Here is a 23,304-nt window from a genome sequence, read left to right as displayed (position 1 = left end):
GCAACTTCTGTTGTGCCTCATCTGTGACTTTGTACGTTTTTAAAACTATTCCCTGTGTGGTTACAGTCGCAGCCCAACATCTCTGGTGTTTAGTTGCATCTGTGATGTAAATGAGATGAACAATGTAATGAAAAAGACGCTACATTACATGGCTCGGAGCGACTCGGTGGCGCTATGTGGCGTGTGGGCTATAGGTGTATGAGGACTCATCTGTTTGTTATAATTGTATTAAAGCGCCGTCTGTTTTCTTTTGGCAGAAAATGAAGGAGCGAGGAGACAAAGTGAAGAAGAGAAAAAGAGAGGAGGACAGAAAAGGCAAGAAAAGCAAGCACCCAAAGCTGGGGTAAGATGTGCTGCTGCATATTCCGTGCCTGTGTCTTCGCACACCCGTCCTATTGGTTCAGTGAATAAAAACACATTTGTGACTTTCTGTATAGCAGCTGGAGTCTCGGGCAGTGGGATTGACTGCGTAGAGCAAGAATTGGCCGCACTTGACGCCTCTGCCAGACTCCTGTGGAGGCGCAGTGGGCCTGATCTGAGTCGGACAGGTCTGACATATTGGACACAATTGGTGCGTTTTGCACACAGCACATGCACGAATGGATGTACACATTGAGTCAAATGGACCTTGGCCAGATCTCTCATTCCGTGAAATGGACATTTCCGGGCGGGCGGTGAGGATGCGATCACTCGGCGCTTTTCTGCCTGGTAGAAGTGTTCTGGGAATATAGTGAGAGTTACATGCTAGTCTGATGAGTGGTGTGTGCGGAGAAGGGAAGTCTGTGTCAGACGGTCGCTGCCGAGGACAGGGAAACCATGGGAGGAGTGGCTTACGGATGGAAGACACACGGATCCTCACTGGGGTCGATTCAATTCAGCAACAGTTGAATAGCGCCAGGAATTAGCTCCTGGCGCTATTCAATACAGCGACTAGTTACCCTCAATTGTCAGGAATTCTTCTCTCGCCCCCGGGGGGTGAGAGAAGAAAACCGACAAAAGGGCTGCTTCTGTCGGGAATCAGCATCGGCGCGGGTAGTTAAGTCGGAGAATGCCCATTCTCCCAACAAAACAACCTGTTAAGTCCGCGAAAACGGGCATTCGCCAACTTAACTTTAGCTGAATATAATAGCGTCGGGAGCTAATTCCCAGCGCTATTCAACTGTTTCTGAATTGAATCGACCCCACTGTAACCCTATGGAAACTCACATTAGCATAAGGAAATAAAATAGGCTTCAGCGGCATCACGCCAAACCAGCCACATTGTGTTCATCCCAGAATCCGGCCCTGTGAGTCTCTACCAATAAAAGCAGAAGACAAATTGGTTATACAAACAATTAGGTCCATTTTAAAAGTGCAATAAATTATACAGGATGAGGCAGAAAAATCTCCCAAGATTTAAAAGGTTAACAAAAAAAAGGTAAATGCTTTTCAAAATCTAAGTACATAATGTAAAAGTGCTTGGAATACAGTTTCTATCACTTGGTTATGAATATATTTTATAGCCCAGATGGTGGTCTTCATTCGTGATATACACTTGTAGTCGATTTCTGAAGTGTCGCATCACTCGACGGGTCATTTCCGGTGTTATCGCTACAATCTTCCTGATGAAGCTCACTTTCATCTGTCAGCTTCATGAGAGGCCTCCACACAGCCAATGAGGCCATCTGACAGCTGAGGCCTACACGCATCCACCAAGAACCATTAATGAACTGAAGCCTGCTATACACCAAGAAATGAGCATATCCTATTCAGCACCAACTGAAAAGAAACTATTCCCTGCATTTTTACATTATATACTACAATGTTGAATAGCATTAACCAGGCCTGTTTTGTTAACTTTTAAAAACTGTGAGGTTTTTTCTTGTACGAGTCTGGGGACTTATTGCCCTAGCTGGCATTAGATGCTGGGCATGGCCACCCTATTACCACTTACAGATAGATGTGTCCCCTTTATGTAGGGTGTAACACATTATCCAGGTATGTTTTCGTGGTTCTTGTGTTCACTCGTACATCTGCCCAATAACACGGGCACATTATCATCTCTGGGGCCTGGCATTCGCACACTAGGTGATACAACATGCAGGACAATTTATTTCCATAGAATAAATACAAAGTCATAACACTCAGCCAAAGGTCCAGCAACAGAACCATCGCAGCTGGATAACCGTGTCCTGTTGATGAAGACAGAAGATGACCTTCCGCCATGACCAATGATGGACTGAATGCAGAAGATGGATTATGTAGTATTGATGGTTTTACCATTGAACACGCCATTGAGCCAGTAGTACAGTGTCGCCTGTGCTGTCCCTGCGTATGTAGCCAGCTGCACAGTGTGGCCCAGTGAAGGTCCATAATACAATACTAAAAGCACCAGTCTGTTAGCGTCAGTCTGTTACTGAAGGTCAGGAGAAGTGAGCCAGTGGAGTAGTTGCACATGGCAACCAATCAGCATTGAAGTTACATTTATAATTTGCATACTGTAAAATTATACAGAGCAGCTGATTGGTTTCCATGGGCAACCTCTCCACTGGCTCACTTCTCCACACTTTTCACTGCTTAGTACATATCCCTCTAAAGCTCTGCAGGGGAAGCTATTGAGAAGCTATCTAAGAAGGATGCCCCAAGGGCGACTACACAGCAGAACCGTGTGTAGGCAGATGATTTGGCGGGCGACGAGACCCAAAATTGGCAAGTGTGTGTGCATTGCAGGGAGCGACAGAGAATGATGCAGCCTGCAGCGTGGGCCGACCAGAAGACATCGCTAAGGACCGCAGGAGTGGGTAAATCACGGGTACCAATACGTCGTTCCGATTTGGCCGGAAATGGCGTATTGGGCCGAGGATGCTCTAGTGTTCACCCAGCCTAAGTCCACATATTTTACAGTGCACTTATAGTAAACTTAATTGAAAACTAAGTCTATGTTAAATCCTGTTTAATTCGGTAACAATATAGTCCGCTTATAAGTAATTGTCGTAACTTTGGCCTTTTCAGTTTTGCAGCTCTGAACGGTACAAAGGACAAAAAGAAGAAAAAATACCCCATGCCTTTAAGAGAGATGCTGGAAAAATTTAAAAGAGAGAAAGAGGCTGAAAAAAACAAATTGCAAGCTTCTACCACCCCAACGCCCCCAGCCCCACCACCTACACCTCCGCAGGAAGCCAAGCCGCCTCCTGAACCTTTACCATCCACCGTGGTGTCCGAGACTGCAGCCAAGCCGATGAACTCGCTGAGCCCAAAAGACGCAGAGAAAGGGGCCAACATTCCAGCCGGGAGAGGTGGCGGCTGTCCAGTTGGGGAGACACTCGGTCAGGAACTTATCCCAGAGGGACTGCCGCCTCCTCTGGAAAAGCAGATCAAGGAGCTCACAAAGGTATAGAAGATTTCAGTTAGTTGAATGGAACCTGTACAGTGACCCTTGGGATAGACCTGTGTAACAAAGGTGCTGTTACCATAGAAACTATTCAGATGTTCTCACCGATATCTAAGCTGCAGTGATAGGGTGGAATTCAAATGTTTGAATAGTCTGTTGGGTGTCTGTTTTTTCCTGTCTACTAGATAGGAAAAAACAGACTCCCAACTGACTTTTCAAACATTTGAATCTCCCCCATAGAATCTTAACAGTTGCTATGGATACAGAACCGTTTTGCACAGCTGTACACCATTTTCTTGAATGTTCCACATTGGAAATTATATGCCAATTTCTCCTTCATCCACTAGGGGCCACTGGAGCGTAGTTACAATGGGGAAATAGTAGGTAGTAATTGGGAGCTGGCACTTTAAAATTCTAACACTGTGGCTAGCTCCTCCCCTACTATCTTCCCTCCAAGCCAGTCTTAGATAGTGCCCGAGGGAGCTGGTTCACTTGGGTTTTAGCTGAAGATTTTTTTCTTTTTTCTTTATTATTTTTCTTTTTCTTACTTACACTCACAGACTGGCTGCTTTGCCACTGCCAGTCTGCACCGCGGGAGCTGCCGGCGGGGTCCCATCGCAGCTGCATGCGGCTCGGGATGGGCCCCGGCTGAGGGAGACACTGAGCTCTCCTGAGCTGGCCGGACACCGCTGCGTGCGGCGCGTGTCGGGGCCGCTCCACCAGCAGAAGATTCCGGCAGCATGGCAGCGGTAAGTCTCAAAAGTGGCCGGACACCGCTGCATGCGGCGCGTGTCGGGGACGTTCTGTCGTGCAGAGTATGAGTTAACACCGCTGAGTGCGGCGCGTGTCGGGACCACTCCATCTGGACAGCGGTGAGTACAATCTCCCCCCCTCCACACTGATGTAGGTTTTTACATGCCTTTCATTTAATTGTGCACATTATGTGGTGGTTGGACGGCTCCCCTATAATCCCCAGTCAGAGTCTGTCTGGAGAGTATCAGAGGCGCAATTACTGTTTTGAAATTGGCGCCATTATGGGGGGGGCGGAGCTTCAGCCCGCTCTGTAAGCGGGCTCAGCGCTCCCCGGCCGCGGCATACATTGCAGGCGGGGGATACACGGCGCTTCCCGCTTCGTTTACACTGAAGCGGGTCTGTTTTGAAATTGGCGCCGAAACGGGGGGGCGGAGCTAACTCCCGCTCTGTACGGCGGGCTCAGCGCTCTCCGCTCCCCGGCCGCTGCAGCATGCCAAGACACCGCTTCACAGTCCTACCGCTCCCCGGCCGCTGCAAGCTCCCTTCCCTCTGCCTGGCTGTTCGGTGCAGGATATTTTCCATCTTACATTTAAAAGGTATGAGGTGGGGGAGGAGCTTATTCCCCGGCGGCGGCTCGCAGCGTTCATTGTCTCTATGCACAGTTACTGTCTCAGTGGGATTTTAGTTTTTTCTGTGCATTGTGATGCTGAAATATTTGTAATATCTCACTTTGGCTGCCATTCCTCCCTGCAGGGGAGTCCTCTGCCCGGCAGTTCATAGAGGCTGTAGATCAGGGAGTCTGCTCTATAACAGGAGCTGTGGCTCAGCTCATTAATGATTAAAATCTAGTGTGCATAGACAGTATTTATCAATATTTATCTACCCTATTAGGTTCACATAGACAGTATTTATCTACCCTATTAGGTTCACATAGACAGTATTTATCTACCCTATTAGGTTCACATAGACAGTATTTATCTACCCTATTTATATATATATATATATATATAAGTCCAGAAATGAAGCGCACACACTTAAATGAGATCCAGGGGTGCCGTGTCAATACCTAGTAATACAATCGTTCCCAATGTTTACCCAGCAGGGTCATACATAAGGAGACCAGCACACCACCAAGTAGAAAAATGAAAAAAAACATTTAATATTTAAGCAGCATTATCAGGCCTTTTGAAAAAAGTTATTGGTACTCATCAAAGTTCGCTGAAAAGAGTCCATAATACATCATATCAGCCATCCCTACGGCCCGTTTCGGTTGTTACACCTTCATCATGGGGTCATCATGGGGTAGCTGACCCCATGATGAAGGTGTAACAACCGAAACGGGCCCTAGGGATGGCTGATATGATGTATTATGGACTCTTTTCAGCGAACTTTGATGAGTACCAATAACTTTTTTCAAAAGGCCTGATAATGCTGCTTAAATATTAAATGTTTTTTTCAGTTTTCTACTCGGTGGTGTGCTGGTCTCCTTATGTATGACCCTGCTGGGTAAACATTGGGAACGATTGTGTGTATGTATATATATATATATATATATATATATATATATATATATATATATATATATATATATATATATGTGTGTATGTGTGTGTATATGTATGTGTATGTATATATATATATATATATATATATATATATATATATATATAATGTGTATGTATATATATATATATATATATATATATATATACAATACCATATATAGGGGATAAAACAAAACACTTCCGCAATGTTTTATAATAACAGAACAAGCCCCGCCCTGCCACATAACATTTTCCCCCATCTTTTCTCGCAGGCTGGTCACCATTTTGGAAAACCAGCGGAACCTCCGAGAAACATCTGGTGCACCTAAATTAGCAGTACACTACATACAGGGCGGGGTGTTGCCTTCCCTTTATTATTCCTTGGTGTCACTTGGTACTAATGCTATTTGTAATTTGGGGAATGTGTGTGGCATCAGACAAATAGCGCTGTGGCTCAGTACGTTAGTAGCGGGTATCTGAAAGACCAGGGTTTGAATCCCCCCCAAAAAAAAAAAACTTTAAGGGGAGCTCCTATAGCCTAGTGGCTAAGACTCCTGTCCCACAGCGCAGCGCTACTGGTTCAAGTCTCCACTGCTCCAGAAAGTTTATTTGAATCGTGTCGGTCACTGCACGTTATAGTGCAGACCTTACATAGGGCTGTGTTTATTTAACACACCTTTTCTCCTTTCGTTTGTCTCACCTGGGATAGTCAAAGAAATCCCTCTTAGGTGTGAAGTATGCGGTGGAGCCATCCGCTTAGCCCTCCACGCACCTGCAGGACGCTCCTGTTTGAACAGCTCAGATTATGCAGGTAATGTCACTGTTAACCAGAGACCTTGTACGTCATTTCACCTCTCCAGGTTTCTAAAAGAACCTTGCTAACCTTCCATGTTATACGACTCGGCGGTGGAAAGGCCTCTCTTGGAGGAGGCGAGAGATGTCCAGGATACTGATGATGTCTGTTTTCGGTGGAGTCTGAAGCAGTGTCTCAGAATATCAGGGTGCATTATACAGCAGTTCGTCTGGTACTGCAGGTAAGGGAGGCAGACACTTCAGGTCCCTCGGGGTTCGACGCCGATGACGAAATGACAGCGACTGGTCCAGTTTCGGATGAGCTGGGCATGCTCCGGTAGACGGCCGTCAGACACCCGAATACACAATTTCAGGTATCAAACAATGTTTGTTTTCCTATCCTTTCCCCGCAGACGGCAGGAAACGGTATCAGAAACTCTCCAAGGTATACCCCTCGATGTATCGCCGGTCCAACAAGCTGCCGTTTTCCTGAGGCAACCTAGCTCAGGGATCCATCTGAGACACATATATGGCAGCGGGGTTCTACCTTGTTCGGAGCAGGTAGGTTGTGGAACAATTGTCCTCTAGGTTACAGGATAATTCGCATCAGGATCAACTGATACTTTGGGACAGATCAGAATCACGATTCTGCTTTACTTTCTTTTGAGGTCTCCACGTCTGTAGACTCGGAACCTGCATTTTCGCTTGGGCTGTCTTAACCCGACGACCTCTGGGGCTGCGACAGTGACAGGTGAACATGGAATCCTAAGGGGCAGCTGGTTCAGGGGAAGGAACTTCCTGCATGATTTCTCGAACCATTGGGGGTAAGTCCACTTTTCTTTCCCCTACTGCTGCCACAGTTCCAAGACGGACCTTTACCGGTCTTTCCTTTAGATCTTTCCGTGCCCTTTCAGGCTTTCGATTCCACTCGGGCGGTATCTCCGTCGCCAAGGGATCTCAGGGTAACAGGCTAAAGCAGAGGTTCACCATCCTCGGTCCAGTCTGATTTTAGGTCATCCAACACACCCACTGCAGGTCAGACCTTCCTACCACCTGGAGGGTCCCAGGGTAGGCGCATGTCGGTGGTCCTCTTGGGAGGACTGAGAAGGCTTGGGCGGTTACAGACTCGATTTTGGAGTCCAACCGTCTCAGGGGTCCCTCGGCAGGGGTCGGCCGGTTTACGATGACAGGAGAGTCATGCTGCAGGCGGCGCTCCATATGCTTCTAACCGCAAAGGGTGTTGATCCCTGTTTTCACATTTCTCTATCGTCCTAAGTGGATGCTGGGGTTCCTGAAAGGACCATGGGGAATAGCGGCTCCGCAGGAGACAGGGCACAAAAAAGTAAAGCTTTACTAGGTCAGGTGGTGTGCACTGGCTCCTCCCCCTATGACCCTCCTCCAGACTCCAGTTAGATTTTGTGCCCGAACGAGAAGGGTGCAATCTAGGTGGCTCTCCTAAAGAGCTGCTTAGAGAAAGTTTAGTTTAGGTTTTTTTCTTTACAGTGAGTCCTGCTGGCAACAGGATCACTGCAACGTGGGACTTAGGGGGAAAGTAGTAAACTCACCTGCATGCAGAGTGGATTTGCTGCTTGGCTACTGGACACCATTAGCTCCAGAGGGATCGAACACAGGCCCAGCCGTGGAGTCCGGTCCCGGAGCCGCGCCGCCGACCCCCTTGCAGATGCTGAAGCGTGAAGAGGTCCGGAAACCGGCGGCTGAAGACTCCTCAGTCTTCATAAGGTAGCGCACAGCACTGCAGCTGTGCGCCATTTTCCTCTCAGCACACTTCACTGGGCAGTCACTGAGGGTGCAGAGCGCTGGGGGGGGCGCTCTGAGAGGCAAATATAAACCTTATACAAGGCTAAAAATACCTCACATATAGCCCATAGGGGCTATATGGAGATATTTAACCCCTGCCTGACTGGAAAAATAGCGGGAGAAGAACCCGCCGAAAAAGGGACGGGGCCTATCTCCTCAGCACACGGCGCCATTTTCTGTCACAGCTCCGCTGGTCAGAACGGCTCCCAGGTCTCTCCCCTGCACTGCACTACAGAAACAGGGTAAAACAGAGAGGGGGGGCACATTAATGGCTATATATATATATATATTAAAGCAGCTATAAGGGAGCACTTAATATAAGGATATCCCTTGTATATATAGCGCTTTGTGGTGTGTGCTGGCAGACTCTCCCTCTGTCTCCCCAAAAGGGCTAGTGGGTCCTGTCTTCATTAGAGCATTCCCTGTGAGTTTGCGGTGTGTGTCGGTACGTGGTGTCGACATGTATGAGGACGATATTGGTGTGGAGGCGGAGCAATTGCCAAATATGCAGATGTCACCCCCCAGGGGGTCGACACCAGAATGGATGCCTTTATTTGTGGAATTACGTGATGGTTTATCTTCCCTTAAACAGTCAGTTGAGGACATGAGGCGGCCGGACAATCAATTAATGCCTGTCCAGGCGCCTCAAACACCGTCAGGGGCTGTAAAACGCCCTTTGCCTCAGTCGGTCGACACAGACCCAGACACGGGCACTGATTCCAGTGACGACGGTAGAAATTCAAACGTATTTTCCAGTAGGGCCACACGTTATATGATTTTGGCAATGAAGGAGACGTTACATTTAGCTGATACTACAGATACCGTAAAACAGGGTATTATGTATGGTGTGAAAAAACTACAAACAGTTTTTCCTGAATCAGAAGAATTAAATGACGTGTGTGATGAAGCGTGGGTTGCTCCTGATAAAAAGTTGATAATTTCAAAAAAGTTATTGGCATTATACCCTTTCCCGCCAGAGGTTAGGGCGCGCTGGGAAACACCCCCTAAGGTGGACAAGGCGCTCACACGCTTATCCAAACAAGTGGCGTTACCCTCTCCTGAGACGGCCGCACTTAAGGATCCATCAGATAGAAAGATGGAAGTTATTCAAAAGAATATATACACACATGCAGGTGTTATACTACGACCAGCTATAGCAACTGCCTGGATGTGCAGTGCTGGAGTAGTTTGGTCAGAATCCCTGATTGAAAATATTGATACCCTAGATAGGGACAATGTTTTACTGTCGTTAGAACAAATAAAGGATGCATTTATCTATATGCGTGATGCACAGAGGGATATTTGCACACTGGCATCTCGGGTGAGTGCTATGTCCATTTCAGCCAGAAGAGCCTTATGGACACGACAGTGGACAGGCGATGCGGATTCAAAACGTCACATGGAGGTTTTGCCGTATAAAGGGGAGGAGTTATTTGGAGTTGGTCTATCAGACTTGGTGGCCACGGCTACTGCCGGGAAATCCACTTTTTTACCTCAAGTCACTCCCCAACAGAGAAAGGCACCGACCTTTCAACCGCAGCCTTTTCGCTCCTACAAAAATAAGAGAGCAAAGGGCTTGTCGTACCTGCCACGAGGCAGAGGAAGAGGGAAGAGACACCAACAGGCAGCTCCTTCCCAGGAACAGAAGCCCTCCCCGGCTCCTGCAAAAACCTCAGCATGACGCTGGGGCCTCTCAAGCGGACTCGGGGACAGTGGGGGGCCGTCTCAAAAATTACAGCGCGCAGTGGGCTCACTCGCAGGTAGACCCCTGGATCCTGCAGATAATATCTCAGGGGTACAGGTTGGAATTAGAGACGGATCCTCCTCATCGTTTCCTGAAGTCTGCCTTACCAACCGTCTCTTCCGAAAGGGAGAGGGTGTTGGAAGCCATTCACAAGCTGTACGCTCAGCAGGTGATAGTCAAAGTACCCCTATTACAACAAGGAAAGGGGTATTATTCCACTCTATTTGTGGTACCGAAGCCGGATGGCTCGGTAAGGCCTATTCTAAATCTGAAGTCCTTGAACCTCTACATAAAAAAGTTCAAGTTCAAGATGGAGTCACTCAGAGCAGTGATAGCGAACCTGGAAGAAGGGGACTTTATGGTATCCTTGGACATCAAGGATGCGTATCTACACGTTCCGATTTACCCCGCACACCAGGGGTACCTCAGGTTCATTGTTCAAAACTGTCACTATCAGTTTCAGACGCTGCCGTTCGGATTGTCCACGGCGCCTCGGGTCTTTACCAAGGTAATGGCCGAGATGATGATTCTTCTTCGAAGAAAAGGCGTATTAGTTATCCCATACTTGGACGATCTCCTAATAAGGGCAAGGTCCAGAGAACAGCTGGAGACAGCTTTAGCACTATCTCAAGAGGTGCTAAGACAACACGGGTGGATTCTGAATATTCCAAAATCCCATTTAATCCCGACAACTCGTCTGCTGTTCCTAGGAATGATTCTGGACACGGTTCAGAAAAAGGTTTTCCTTCCAGAGGAAAAAGCCAAGGAGTTATCCGATCTGGTCAGGAACCTCCTAAAACCAGGAAAAGTGTCAGTACATCAATGCACAAGAGTCCTGGGAAAAATGGTGGCTTCTTACGAAGCAATTCCATTCGGCAGATTCCATGCAAGAATATTCCAAAGGGATCTGTTGGACAAATGGTCAGGGTCGCATCTGCAGATGCACCTGCGAATAACCCTGTCACCAAAGACAAGGGTGTCACTTCTGTGGTGGTTGCAGAAGGCTCACCTATTAGAAGGCCGCAGATTCGGCATTCAGGATTGGATCCTGGTGACCACGGACGCCAGCCTGAGAGGCTGGGGAGCAGTCACACAAGGAAGAAACTTCCAGGGAGTATGGACGAGTCTGGAAAAGTCTCTTCACATAAACATTCTGGAACTAAGAGCAATCTACAATGCTCTAAGCCAGGCGGAACTTCTCCTGCAAGGAAAGCCGGTGTTGATTCAGTCGGACAACATCACGGCGGTCGCCCATGTAAACAGGCAGGGCGGCACAAGAAGCAGGAGTGCAATGGCAGAAGCTGCCAAGATTCTTCGCTGGGCGGAGAATCACGTGATAGCACTGTCAGCAGTGTTCATCCCGGGCGTGGACAACTGGGAAGCAGACTTCCTCAGCAGACACGATCTTCATCCGGGAGAGTGGGGTCTACATCCAGAAGTCTTCAACATGTTAATAGACCGTTGGGAAAGACCAATTGTAGACATGATGGCGTCTCGCCTCAACAAGAAACTGGACAAATATTGCGCCAGGTCAAGAGATCCACAGGCAATAGCTGTGGACGCACTGGTAACTCCTTGGGTGTACCAGTCAGTGTATGTGTTTCCTCCTCTGCCGCTCATACCAAAGGTATTGAAGATCATACGGCAAAGAAGAGTAAGAACAATACTAGTGGTTCCGGATTGGCCGAGAAGGACTTGGTATCCGGAACTTCAAGAGATGCTCACGGACGAACCGTGGCCTCTACCTCTGAGAAGGGACCTGCTACAGCAGGGTCCCTGTCCTTTTCAAGACTTACCGCGGCTGCGTTTGACGGCATGGCGGTTGAACGCCAGATCCTAAAAGGGAAAGGCATTCCAGAAGAAGTCATTCCTACCTTGATTAAGGCACGGAAGGAAGTCACCGTGAAACATTATCACCGCATTTGGCGAAAATATGTAGCGTGGTGCGAGGATCGGAGGGTTCCGACGGAGGAATTCCAACTGGGTCGTTTCCTACATTTCCTGCAATCAGGATTATCTATGGGTCTCAAATTGGGATCCATTAAGGTTCAAATTTCGGCCCTGTCAATATTCTTCCAAAAAGAATTGGCCTCTGTCCCTGAGGTCCAGACTTTTGTCAAGGGAGTACTGCATATACAGCCTCCTGTGGTGCCTCCGGTGGCACCGTGGGATCTAAATGTAGTTTTAGATTTCCTCAAATCCCATTGGTTTGAACCATTGAAAAAGGTGGATTTGAAATATCTCACATTGAAAGTGACTATGTTACTAGCCCTGGCCTCTGCCAGGAGAGTATCTGAATTGGCGGCTTTATCTTATAAAAGTCCTTATCTAATCTTCCATTCGGATAGGGCAGAACTGCGGACTCGTCCGCATTTTCTCCCTAAAGTGGTATCAGCATTTCATCTGAACCAACCTATTGTGGTGCCTGCGGCCACTAGCGACTTGGAGGACTCCAAGTTGTTGGACGTTGTCAGAGCCTTAAAAATATACATTGCAAGGACGGCTGGAGTCAGAAAATCTGACTCGCTGTTTATATTGTATGCACCCAACAAGTTGGGCGCACCTGCTTCTAAGCAGTCGATTGCTCGTTGGATTTGTAACACAATTCAACTTGCACATTCTGTGGCAGGCCTGCCACAGCCTAAAACTGTAAAAGCCCACTCCACAAGGAAGGTGGGCTCATCTTGGGCGGCTGCCCGAGGGGTCTCGGCATTACAACTCTGCCGAGCAGCTACGTGGTCGGGGGAGAACACGTTTGTAAAATTTTACAAATTTGATACCCTGGCAAAGGAGGACCTGGAGTTCTCTCATTCGGTGCTGCAGAGTCATCCGCACTCTCCCGCCCGTTTGGGAGCTTTGGTATAATCCCCATGGTCCTTTCAGGAACCCCAGCATCCACTTAGGACGATAGAGAAAATAAGAATTTACTTACCGATAATTCTATTTCTCGGAGTCCGTAGTGGATGCTGGGCGCCCATCCCAAGTGCGGATTATCTGCAATACTTGTACATAGTTATTGTTAACTAATTCGGGTTATTGTTAAGGAGCCATCTTTAAGAGGCCCTTTCTGTTGTCATACTGTTAACTGGGTTTAGATCACAAGTTGTACGGTGTGATTGGTGTGGCTGGTATGAGTCTTACCCGGGATTCAAAATGCCTCCCTTATTGTGTATGCTCGTCCGGGCACAGTACCTAACTGGAGTCTGGAGGAGGGTCATAGGGGGAGGAGCCAGTGCACACCACCTGACCTAGTAAAGCTTTACTTTTTTGTGCCCTGTCTCCTGCGGAGCCGCTATTCCCCATGGTCCTTTCAGGAACCCCAGCATCCACTACGGACTCCGAGAAATAGAATTATCGGTAAGTAAATTCTTATTATCTTTTGAATCGGGGCATTTCTCAGGCCTTTGTTTTCTTTTCACGTGCCGAAGCCAGATGGCTCGGCCAGGCCTATTCTGGCCTTAGAATCCTTTCAATCTGTGATTGCTAGTTTGAAGAAGAAAGGGGGTTTTACGCGTCCCTTGTCTTCAGGGATGCCTGTTTACTGATTTCCGTTGGGTTTTCTCATCGGGCTTTTCTCAGATTCGCATTACAGGATACTCATTTTCACTGTCAGTCCTTTCCATTCGGTCTCTCTTCCGCTCCCACAGGGTTCAGGAAGATCACAGAATAGCTCTTTTTCAAAGGCAGGAAGTGACGTTTGTTCCCTAATTGGACAATTTACTGCTAGAATCCCACTCTGCAGATTAGGTTGCTTCTGCATATCCAGGTTCTGGTTCGACACGGGTCCAATTTATGCTCAACGTAGACGTTTCTCAACCCTGTCCGTCAGAGGATTTTTCCTTCCTCGGCACCAGGTACTCTCTTTTTTTCAGTCAAGTTGCGACGCTATAGCGGTCTCCTACATTCCCCTCTGAGCTGAGGACAACAATCTTCTTTCCAGGTCAAGCCGCCAGGTTAGACACCCGGGTGAGGGGACATTCCCCGGAGTTTTGTCAGCTGGTCCGCTGTTGGCGGAGATTTCGGATCGACCTCAGGACGTTCTGACTGGCTCTTTACCCCTTTACTACTCTCGGACGTGAGCTCTGGCGGCAGTAGCCGAGGATGCCCTCAGGGCTCCTTGGAGTTTCTGGTTAGTCTATCTTGCCTCCTTTTCTATTTCTACCTCATTTTCGGTAACACAGGAGGGGAGAATGCGCGCTAGTCCTCCCGGTGGCTCCGGTTTGGCCACGCATGACTTAAAGATCCAGCCTGCATTTGTTGTCAGTAGAGGAGCCTTGGCTCCTACCTCTGCAGGACTGTCTACTTCAACAGGGTCCTTTTCTTTGTTCAATCTTACACTGGTTTCGTTTAACGGCGTGGCTGTTCACGAGACCTCAGAAGGGAGGAGTTCCCTAGTTCGGTTATGCCTACTGGGCCCCGATTTCGGAAGTCTGTTACCTCTTCTCGCTTTTGCCACTTTGGGGAAACTCTATGGGGCATAGTGAGGATAACAGGGGTTTTTCCCCTTTTCTCTGACGTCCTAGTGGATGCTGGGGACTCCGTAAGGACCATGGGGAATAGCGGCTCCGCAGGAGACTGGGCACAACTAAGAAAGATTTAGGACTACCTGGTGTGCACTGGCTCCTCCCTCTATGCCCCTCCTCCAGACCTCAGTTAGAATTTTGTGCCCGGCCGAGCTGGTTGCACACTAGGGGCTCTCCTGAGCTCTTAGAAAAGAAAGTATATTTAGGTTTTTTATTTTCAGTGAGATCTGCTGGCAACAGACTCACTGCTACGAGGGACTGAGGGGAGAAGAAGCGAACCTACCTGCTTGCAGCTAGCTTGGGCTTCTTAGGCTACTGGACACCATTAGCTCCAGAGGGATCGAACACAGGCCCAGCCTCGGTCGTCCGGAGCCGCGCCGCCGTCCCCCTTGCAGAGCCAGAAGCAAGAAGAACGTCCAGGAAATCGGCGGCTGAAGACTCCGGTCTTCATTAAGGTAGCGCACAGCACTGCAGCTGTGCGCCATTGCTCCCCATGCACACCACACACTCCGGTCACTGATGGGTGCAGGGCGCTGGGGGGGGGGGCGCCCTGGGCTGCAATAAGAGTACCTTAGCTTGGCAAAAAAACACATAATATAGTCAGTAAGACTATATATGTGTAAAATCCCCTGCCAAAAATATCCTGAAAAATGCGGGAGAAGTCCTCCCTCAGCACACTGGCGCCATTTCCTCTCACAGCTCCGCTGGAAGGACGCTCCCAAGGCTCTCCCCTGCAGTTTCCAGGCTCAATAGGGTAAAAAAGAGAGGGGGGGGGGGCACTAAATTTAGGCGCAAACTGTGTATTATAGCAGCTATAGGGGAAAAATCACTGTGTGTAGTGTGTATCCCTGCATTATATAGCGCTCTGGTGTGTGCTGGCATACTCTCTGTCTCCCCAAAGGACTTTGTGGGGTCCTGTCCTCAGTCAGAGCATTCCTTGTGTGTGTGCGGTGTGTCGGTACGGCTGTGTCGACATGTTTGATGAGGAGGCTTATGTGGAGGCGGAGCAGGTGCCGATAAATGTTATGTCCCCCCCTGCGGGGTCGACACCTGAATGGATGGACATGTGGAAGGAATTACGCAACAGTGTCAACTCCTTACATAAAAGGTTTGACGACATAGCAGATGTGGGACAGCCGGCTTCTCAGCCCGTGCCTGCCCAGGCGTCTCAAAAGCCATCAGGGGCTCTAAAACGCCCACTACCTCAGATGGCAGACACAGATGTCGACATGGATACTGACTCCAGTGTTGACGACGATGAGACTAGTGTACATTCCAATAGAGCCACTCGTTATATGATTACGGCAATGAAAAATGTGTTGCACATTTCTGATATTACCCCAGGTACCACAAAAAAGGGTATTATGTTTGGGGAGAAAAAGCTACCAGTGGTTTTTCCCCCATCTGATGAATTAAATGAAGTGTGTGAAGAAGCGTGGGCTTCCCCCGATAAAAAACTGGTAATTTCTAAAAAGTTACTAATGGCGTACCCTTTCCCGCCAGAGGACAGTTCACGTTGGGAGACATCCCCTAGGGTGGATAAAGCGCTCACACGTCTGTCAAAAAAGGTGGCACTACCGTCTCCGGACACGGCCGCCCTAAAGGAGCCTGCGGATAGAAAGCAGGAGGCTATCCTGAAGTCTGTATATACACACTCAGGAATTATACTGAGACCGGCTATTGCTTCAGCATGGATGTGCAGTGCTGCAGCTGCGTGGTCAGATTCCCTGTCGGAAAACATTGATACCCTAGACAGGGACACTATATTGCTAACCGTAGAGCATATTAAAGACGCTGTCTTATACATGAGAGATGCACAGAGGGATATTTGCCGGCTGGCATCTAGAATAAATGCAATGTCCATTTCTGCCAGGAGAGGATTGTGGACTCGGCAGTGGACAGGAGATACAGATTCTAAAAGGCACATGGAAGTTTTGCCCTACAAGGGTGAGGAGTTGTTTGGGGATGGTCTCTCGGACCTCGTTTCCACAGCGACAGCTGGGAAGTCAGCATTTTTACCCCATGTTCCCTCACAGCCAAAGAAAGCACCGTATTATCAGGTACAGTCCTTTCGGCCCCAGAAAGGCAAGCGGGTTAGAGGCGCGTCCTTTCTGCCCAGAGGCAGAGGTAGAGGGAAAACCTGCAAGATACAGCCAGTTCCCAGGAACAAAAGTCCTCCCCCGCTTCCTCTAAGTCCACCGCATGACGCTGGGGCTCCACAGGCGGAGCCAGTTACGGTGGGGGCCCGTCTCAAGAACTTCAGCGACCAGTGGGCTCGCTCACGGGTGGATCCCTGGATTCTACAAGTAGTATCTCAGGGGTACAAGCTGGAATTCGAGACGTCTCCCCCTCGCCGTTTCCTCAAATCTGCCTTGCCGACAGCTCCCCCGGACAGGGAGACAGTGCTGGAGGCGATTCACAAGCTGTATTCTCAGCAGGTGATAATCAAGGTACCCCTCCTTCAACAAGGACGGGGTTACTATTCCACAATGTTTGTGGTACCGAAACTGGACGGTTCGGTGAGACCCATTTTAAATATAAAATCCTTGAACACTTATATAAGAAGGTTCAAGTTCAAGATGGAATCGCTCAGGGCGGTGATTGCAAGCCTGGACGAGGGGGATTACATGGTATCACTGGACATCAAGGATGCTTACCTGCATGTCCCCATTTACCCTCCTCACCAGGAGTACCTCAGATTTGTGGTACAGGACTGTCATTACCAATTCCAGACGTTGCCGTTTGGTCTGTCCACGGCACCGAGGGTATTTACCAAGGTAATGGCCGAAATGATGATACTCCTTCGGAAAAAGGGAGTTTTAATTATCCCGTACTTGGACGATCTCCTTATAAAGGCGAGGTCCAGGGAACAGTTGTTGATCGGAGTAGCACTAGCTCGGGAAGTGCTACAACAGCACGGCTGGATCCTGAATATTCCAAAGTCGCAGCTGGTTCCTTCAACGCGTCTACTGTTCCTGGGGATGGTTCTGGACACAGAACAGAAAAAAGTGTTTCTCCCGGAGGAGAAGGCCAAGGAGTTGTCATCTCTAGTCAGAGACCTCCTAAAACCAAAACAGGTGTCGGTGCACCACTGCATGCGAGTCCTGGGAAAGATGGTGGCTTCTTACGAAGCAATTCCATTCGGAAGGTTCCATGCAAGGATCTTTCAGTGGGATCTGTTGGACAAGTAGTCCGGATCGCATCTTCAGATGCATCGGCTGATAACCCTGTCTCCAAGGGCCAGGGTGTCGCTGCTGTGGTGGCTGCAGAGTGCTCATCTTCTAGAGGGCCGCAGATTCGGCATACAGGACTGGATCCTGGTGACCACGGATGCCAGCCTTCGAGGTTGGGGGGCAGTCACACAGGGAAGAAACTTCCAGGGACAATGGTCGAGTCAGGAGACTTCCCTACACATAAATATTCTGGAACTAAGGGCCATTTACAATGCCCTAAGTCAGGCAAGACCCCTGCTTCAACACCAGCCGGTGCTGATCCAGTCAGACAACATCACGGCGGTCGCCCATGTAAACCGACAGGGCGGCACAAGAAGCAGGATGGCGATGGCAGAAGCCACAAGGATTCTCCGATGGGCGGAAAATCATGTGTTAGCACTGTCAGCAGTGTTCATTCCCGGAGTGGACAACTGGGAAGCAGACTTTCTCAGCAGACACGACCTCCACCCGGGAGAGTGGGGACTTCATCCAGAAGTCTTCCAAATGGTTGTACACCGGTGGGAAAGGCCACAGGTGGACATGATAGCGTCCCGCCTCCACAAAAAGCTAAAAAGATATTGCGCCAGGTCAAGGGACCCTCAGGCGATAGCTGTGGACGCTTTAGTGACACCGTGGGTGTACCAGTCGGTTTATGTGTTCCCTCCTCTTCCTCTCATACCCAAGGTACTGAGGATAATAAGGAGAGGAGTAAGAACTATAATCATTGTTCCGGATTGGCCAAGAAGAGCTTGGTACCCAGAACTTCAAGAAATGATATCAGAGGAACCATGGCCTCTGCCGCTCAGACAGGACCTGCTGCAGCAGGGACCCTGTCTGTTCCAAGACTTACCGCGACTGCGTTTGACGGCATGGCGGTTGAACGCCGGATCCTGAAGGAAAAGGGCATTCCGGAGGAAGTCATCCCTACGCTGATTAAAGCTAGGAAGGAGGTGACCGCAAACCATTATCACCGCATATGGCGAAAATATGTTGCGTGGTGTGAGGCCAGAAGGGCCCCAACGGAGGAATTTCAGCTGGGTCGATTTCTGCACTTCCTACAGTCAGGGGTGACTATGGGCCTCAAATTAGGTTCCATTAAGGTCCAGATTTCGGCTCTGTCGATTTTATTCCAAAAAGAACTGGCCTCACTGCCTGAAGTTCAGACGTTTGTTAAAGTAGTGCTGCATATTCAGCCCCCTTTTGTGCCTCCAGTGGCACCTTGGGATCTCAACGTGGTGTTGGATTTCCTTAAGTCACATTGGTTTGAGCCACTTAAAACCGTGGAACTAAAATATATCACGTGGAAAGTGGTCATGCTGTTGGCCTTGGCTTCGGCCAGGCGTGTGTCAGAATTGGCGGCTTTGTCATGTAAAAGCCCTTATCTGATTTTCCATATGGATAGGGCGGAATTGAGGACTCGTCCCCAATTTCTTCCAAAGGTGGTATCAGCTTTTCATTTGAACCAACCTATTGTGGTGCCTGCGGCTACTAAGGACTTGGAGGATTCCAAGTTGCTGGACGTAGTCAGGGCCCTGAAAATCTATGTTTCCAGGACGGCTGGAGTCAGGAAAACTGACTCGCTATTTATCCTGTATGCGCCCAACAAGCTGGGCGGTCTATTGCTCGCTGGATCTGTAGTACGATTCAACTTGCACATTCTGCGGCTGGACTGCCGCATCCTAAATCTGTAAAAGCCCATTCCACGAGGAAAGTGGGCTCTTCTTGGGCTTTACAACTTTGCCGAGCTGCTACTTGGTCGGGTTCAAACACATTTGCTAAATTCTACAAGTTTGATACCCTGGCTGATGAGGACCTTGAGTTTGCTCATTCGGTGCTGCAGAGTCATCCGCACTCTCCCGCCCGTTTGGGAGCTTTGGTATAATCCCCATGGTCCTTACGGAGTCCCCAGCATCCACTAGGACGTCAGAGAAAATAAGAATTTACTCACCGGTAATTCTATTTCTCGTAGTCCGTAGTGGATGCTGGGCGCCCATCCTAAGTGCGGATTGTCTGCAATACTTGTATATAGTTATTGCCTAACTAAAGGGTTACTGTTTGGAGCCATCTGTTGAGAGGCTCAGTTGTTATTCATACTGTTCATTGGGTATAGTATCACGAGTTGTACGGTGTGATTGGTGTGGCTGGTATGAGTCTTACCCGGGATTCCAAATCCTTTCCTTATTGTGTCAGCTCTTCCGGGCACAGTTTCCTAACTGAGGTCTGGAGGAGGGGCATAGAGGGAGGAGCCAGTGCACACCAGGTAGTCCTAAATCTTTCTTAGTTGTGCCCAGTCTCCTGCGGAGCCGCTATTCCCCATGGTCCTTACGGAGTCCCCAGCATCCACTACGGACTGCGCTTCAAACTACGTTGACCTGAATTTTCGGTCTCTGCTCTTTCGGTTTTCTTCCAAAAGAAATTAGCCTGGCGGCCGTAAGTTCGGGCTCTCTTTCAGGGAGTACTCTATTGGCAACTCCCCCTTTTCGACTGGGGTTACGGCTGAGCTTCAGACTCAGCGGTCGTTTCTTCCAGTGGGGATGTCCGTTTTTCATATAAATCTGACACGGGTGTTTTCGGCCCTCTTTGAATATTGTCAGGGCTCGCCGACTCTCTCTACAGAGGTCTTCGGCTATTCGACGAAGTGTTTTCTTCTTTGTTCTGTACGATGCTCCCGTACTAAATAGCCGGGGTCCCAGCATAAGCTGGGCCATTGGATACATCTGACCATCAGACAGTCTTATTGGCGGTTGCTCGGGAGCCTCCGTTTTCCATTTCAGCGCACTCTACGCGCGTTGTGGGACCTTCGTGGGCAGCTGCCCAGGGGGGTCTCCATGAATACTTTATGTCGGGCGGCTACTTGGTCGAGGCCGACATACGTTTGTCATATTCTACAAGTTTGACACTTTTGCGGTCTCTGCATCACAGGTTGGCCGAGCGGTTTTATAGGACTCTCAGCGCTCTCCCACCCGTTTTGGGAGCTCTGGGACGTCCCCATTGTAACTACGCTCCAGTGGCCCCTAGTGAATGAAGGAGAAATCAGGATTTTGGTACTTACCGATAAATCCCTTTCTCCGATTCCACAGGGGCCACTGGATGCCCGCCCAGCACTGTTTCCTCCTTGTTTTTTGCTTAACGGTTTGCAGATCACTAGGTGCCTGCTTGTTGAAATCAGGTTAACCTGTTTTTTATTAGGTTCTGTTCCAAGTTTAGTTTGTGTTATCCTGGTTTACAGGGCGTCATTAACCTCCTCTACCTTCAGGTTTGTTTATTCCAGCTCTCCTCGGGCACAGTTTTACGTAGACTGGCTTGGAGGGGAGATAGTAGGGGAGGAGCTAGCCACAGTGTTAGAATTTTAAAGTGCCAGCTCCCAATTACTGCCTACTATTTCCCCATTGTAACTATGCTCCAGTGGCCCCTGTGGAATCGGAGACAGGGATTTATCGGTAAGTACCAAAATCCTGATTTTAGACCTATTTACATGGACAAATCTGCCAGTGCTGTTTGCAAAGGGAACATGTCACTAGATTTTGACACATGTCCAAGACGGCTCTGTGCAAATCACATTGCCCCTACCCACTGCTTCACCCACCTGGCAAGAAAGGTTAGGCAGTTTTATACTGGGCTAATACATAAACTGTTGTAAAACTGGTAATTTCTTTATTCTCATTATGTTGAATCAGATACCCATCTTAGAATCACGAATGAATGGCATGGTAGAATAGAGGAGTATGGATAGAAGGGACGCTTGTTGTGGCATTGTTATTTTCAAAGCACTAATATGACCAAGATTCACCAATTTGTGAGAGTGTACAGCCTGAGATCATCGATGTTCCCCGGATGACAGTGTACTGCCTGTGGTCACCAAGGCCTCCTGGATGAGACTGTACTGCCTATGGTCACCAAGGCCGTATGTGAGAGTGTACAGCCTGATGTCACCGAGGCCCCGGGATGAGAATGTACAGACTGAGGTCACCAAGGCCTCCTGGATGAGAATGTACTGCTTGAGGTCACCAAGGCCTCCTGGATTCAGAGTGTGCAGCCTAAGGTCACCGTGGTCCCCAGATGAGTGTGCAGCCTGAGGTCACCGTGGCCCCCCGGATGAGATTGTACAGCCTGTGGTCACCATGGCCCCGGATGAGAATGTACAACCTGAGGTCACCAAGGCCACCAGATGAGCGTGTACAGCCTGAGGTCCCCAAGGCCCCCCGGATGAGAGTATAAAGCCTGAGGTAGCCGTGGCCCCCGGATGAGAGTGTACAGCCTGAGGTCACTGAGGTCCACGGATGAGAGTGTACAGCCTGTGGTCCCCAAATGAGAGTGTACAGCCTGAGGTCACCGAGGCCCCCAGATGGGAGAGTACAGCCTGAGGTCCCTGTGGTCCCCGGATAAGAGTGTACTGCCTGAGGTCCCTGTGGTCCCCGGATAAGAGTGTACTGCCTGAGGTCCCCGTAGTCCCCGGATAAGAATGTACAGCCTGAGGTCCCTGTAGTCACCGAGGCCCAGAATGAGTGTGTACAGCCTGAGGTCACCAAGGCCCCCTGCATTAGAATGTACAGCCTGAGGTCACCGAGGCCCCCCGGATAAGAGTGCACAGCCTGAGGTCACCGTGGCCCCCCGGATGACAGTGTACAGCCTGTGGTCTCCGGTTGAGAGTGTACAGCCTGAGGTCCCTGTGGTCCCCGGATGAGAGTGTACAGCCTGAGGTCACCGAGGCCCCCAGATGGGAGAGTACAGCCTGAGGTCCCTGTGGTCCCCGGATAAGAGTGTACTGCCTGAGGTCCCCGTAGTCCCCGGATAAGAATGTACAGCCTGAGGTCCCTGTAGTCACCGAGGCCCAGAATGAGTGTGTACAGCCTGAGGTCACCAAGGCCCCCTGCATTAGAATGTACAGCCTGAGGTCACCGAGGCCCCCCGGATAAGAGTGCACAGCCTGAGGTCACCGTGGCCCCCCGGATGACAGTGTACAGCCTGTGGTCTCCGGTTGAGAGTGTACAGCCTGAGGTCCCTGTGGTCCCCGGATGAGAGTGTACAGCCTGAGGTCCCTGGATGAGAGTGTACAGCCTATGGTCTCCGTGGTCCCCGGATGAGAGTGTACAGCCTGTGGTCCCCGGATGAGAGTGTACAGCCTGTGGTCTCCGGATGACAGTGTATAGCCTGTGGTCTCTGGATGAGAGTGTACAGCCTGAGGTCACCGTGGCCCCCCGTATGAGAGTGTACTGCCTGAGGTCCCTGTGCTCCCTGGATGAGAGTGTACTGCCTGAGGTCCCTGTGGTCCCCGGATGAGAGTGTACAGCCTGAAGTCCCCGTAGTCCACGGATGAGAGTGTACAGCCTGGCATCAGCTAGAGCCTGATTTAAGTTCATAGGGCCTAGCTTCATTATCACATAGGAGAGTTCTATTGCTGAAGTAGAAGGAATGTATTGTTATTTTCTCTGACGTCCTAGTGGATGCTGGGAACTCCGTAAGGACCATGGGGAATAGCGGCTCCGCAGGAGACTGGGCACAAAAGAAAAGCTTTAGGACTACCTGGTGTGCACTGGCTCCTCCCCCT

At 49.4% G+C, this 23,304-nt stretch overlaps 1 protein-coding gene across 7 annotated transcripts in view; it reads left to right on the top strand.

The window, feature by feature from the left end:
* UBN1 (ubinuclein 1) overlaps nt 1-23,304 on the top strand; it is a 129,449-nt gene that overhangs the window by 10,274 nt on the left and 95,871 nt on the right. For all 7 annotated transcript variants that reach the window (XM_063935032.1, XM_063935034.1, XM_063935035.1 and 4 more), the window contains 2 exons: nt 258-343; nt 2,992-3,370. In XM_063935032.1, coding sequence (XP_063791102.1) covers nt 258-343; nt 2,992-3,370 — 465 coding nt within the window. The remainder of the gene's footprint in view (nt 1-257; nt 344-2,991; nt 3,371-23,304) is intronic.

The sequence above is a fragment of the Pseudophryne corroboree genome, chromosome 7 (genome assembly GCF_028390025.1).
Source record: "Pseudophryne corroboree isolate aPseCor3 chromosome 7, aPseCor3.hap2, whole genome shotgun sequence".
NCBI lineage: Eukaryota > Metazoa > Chordata > Amphibia > Anura > Myobatrachidae > Pseudophryne > Pseudophryne corroboree.
Note: the sequence above shows the minus strand (reverse complement) of the source record. Positions and strands in the feature narration are given on the sequence as shown.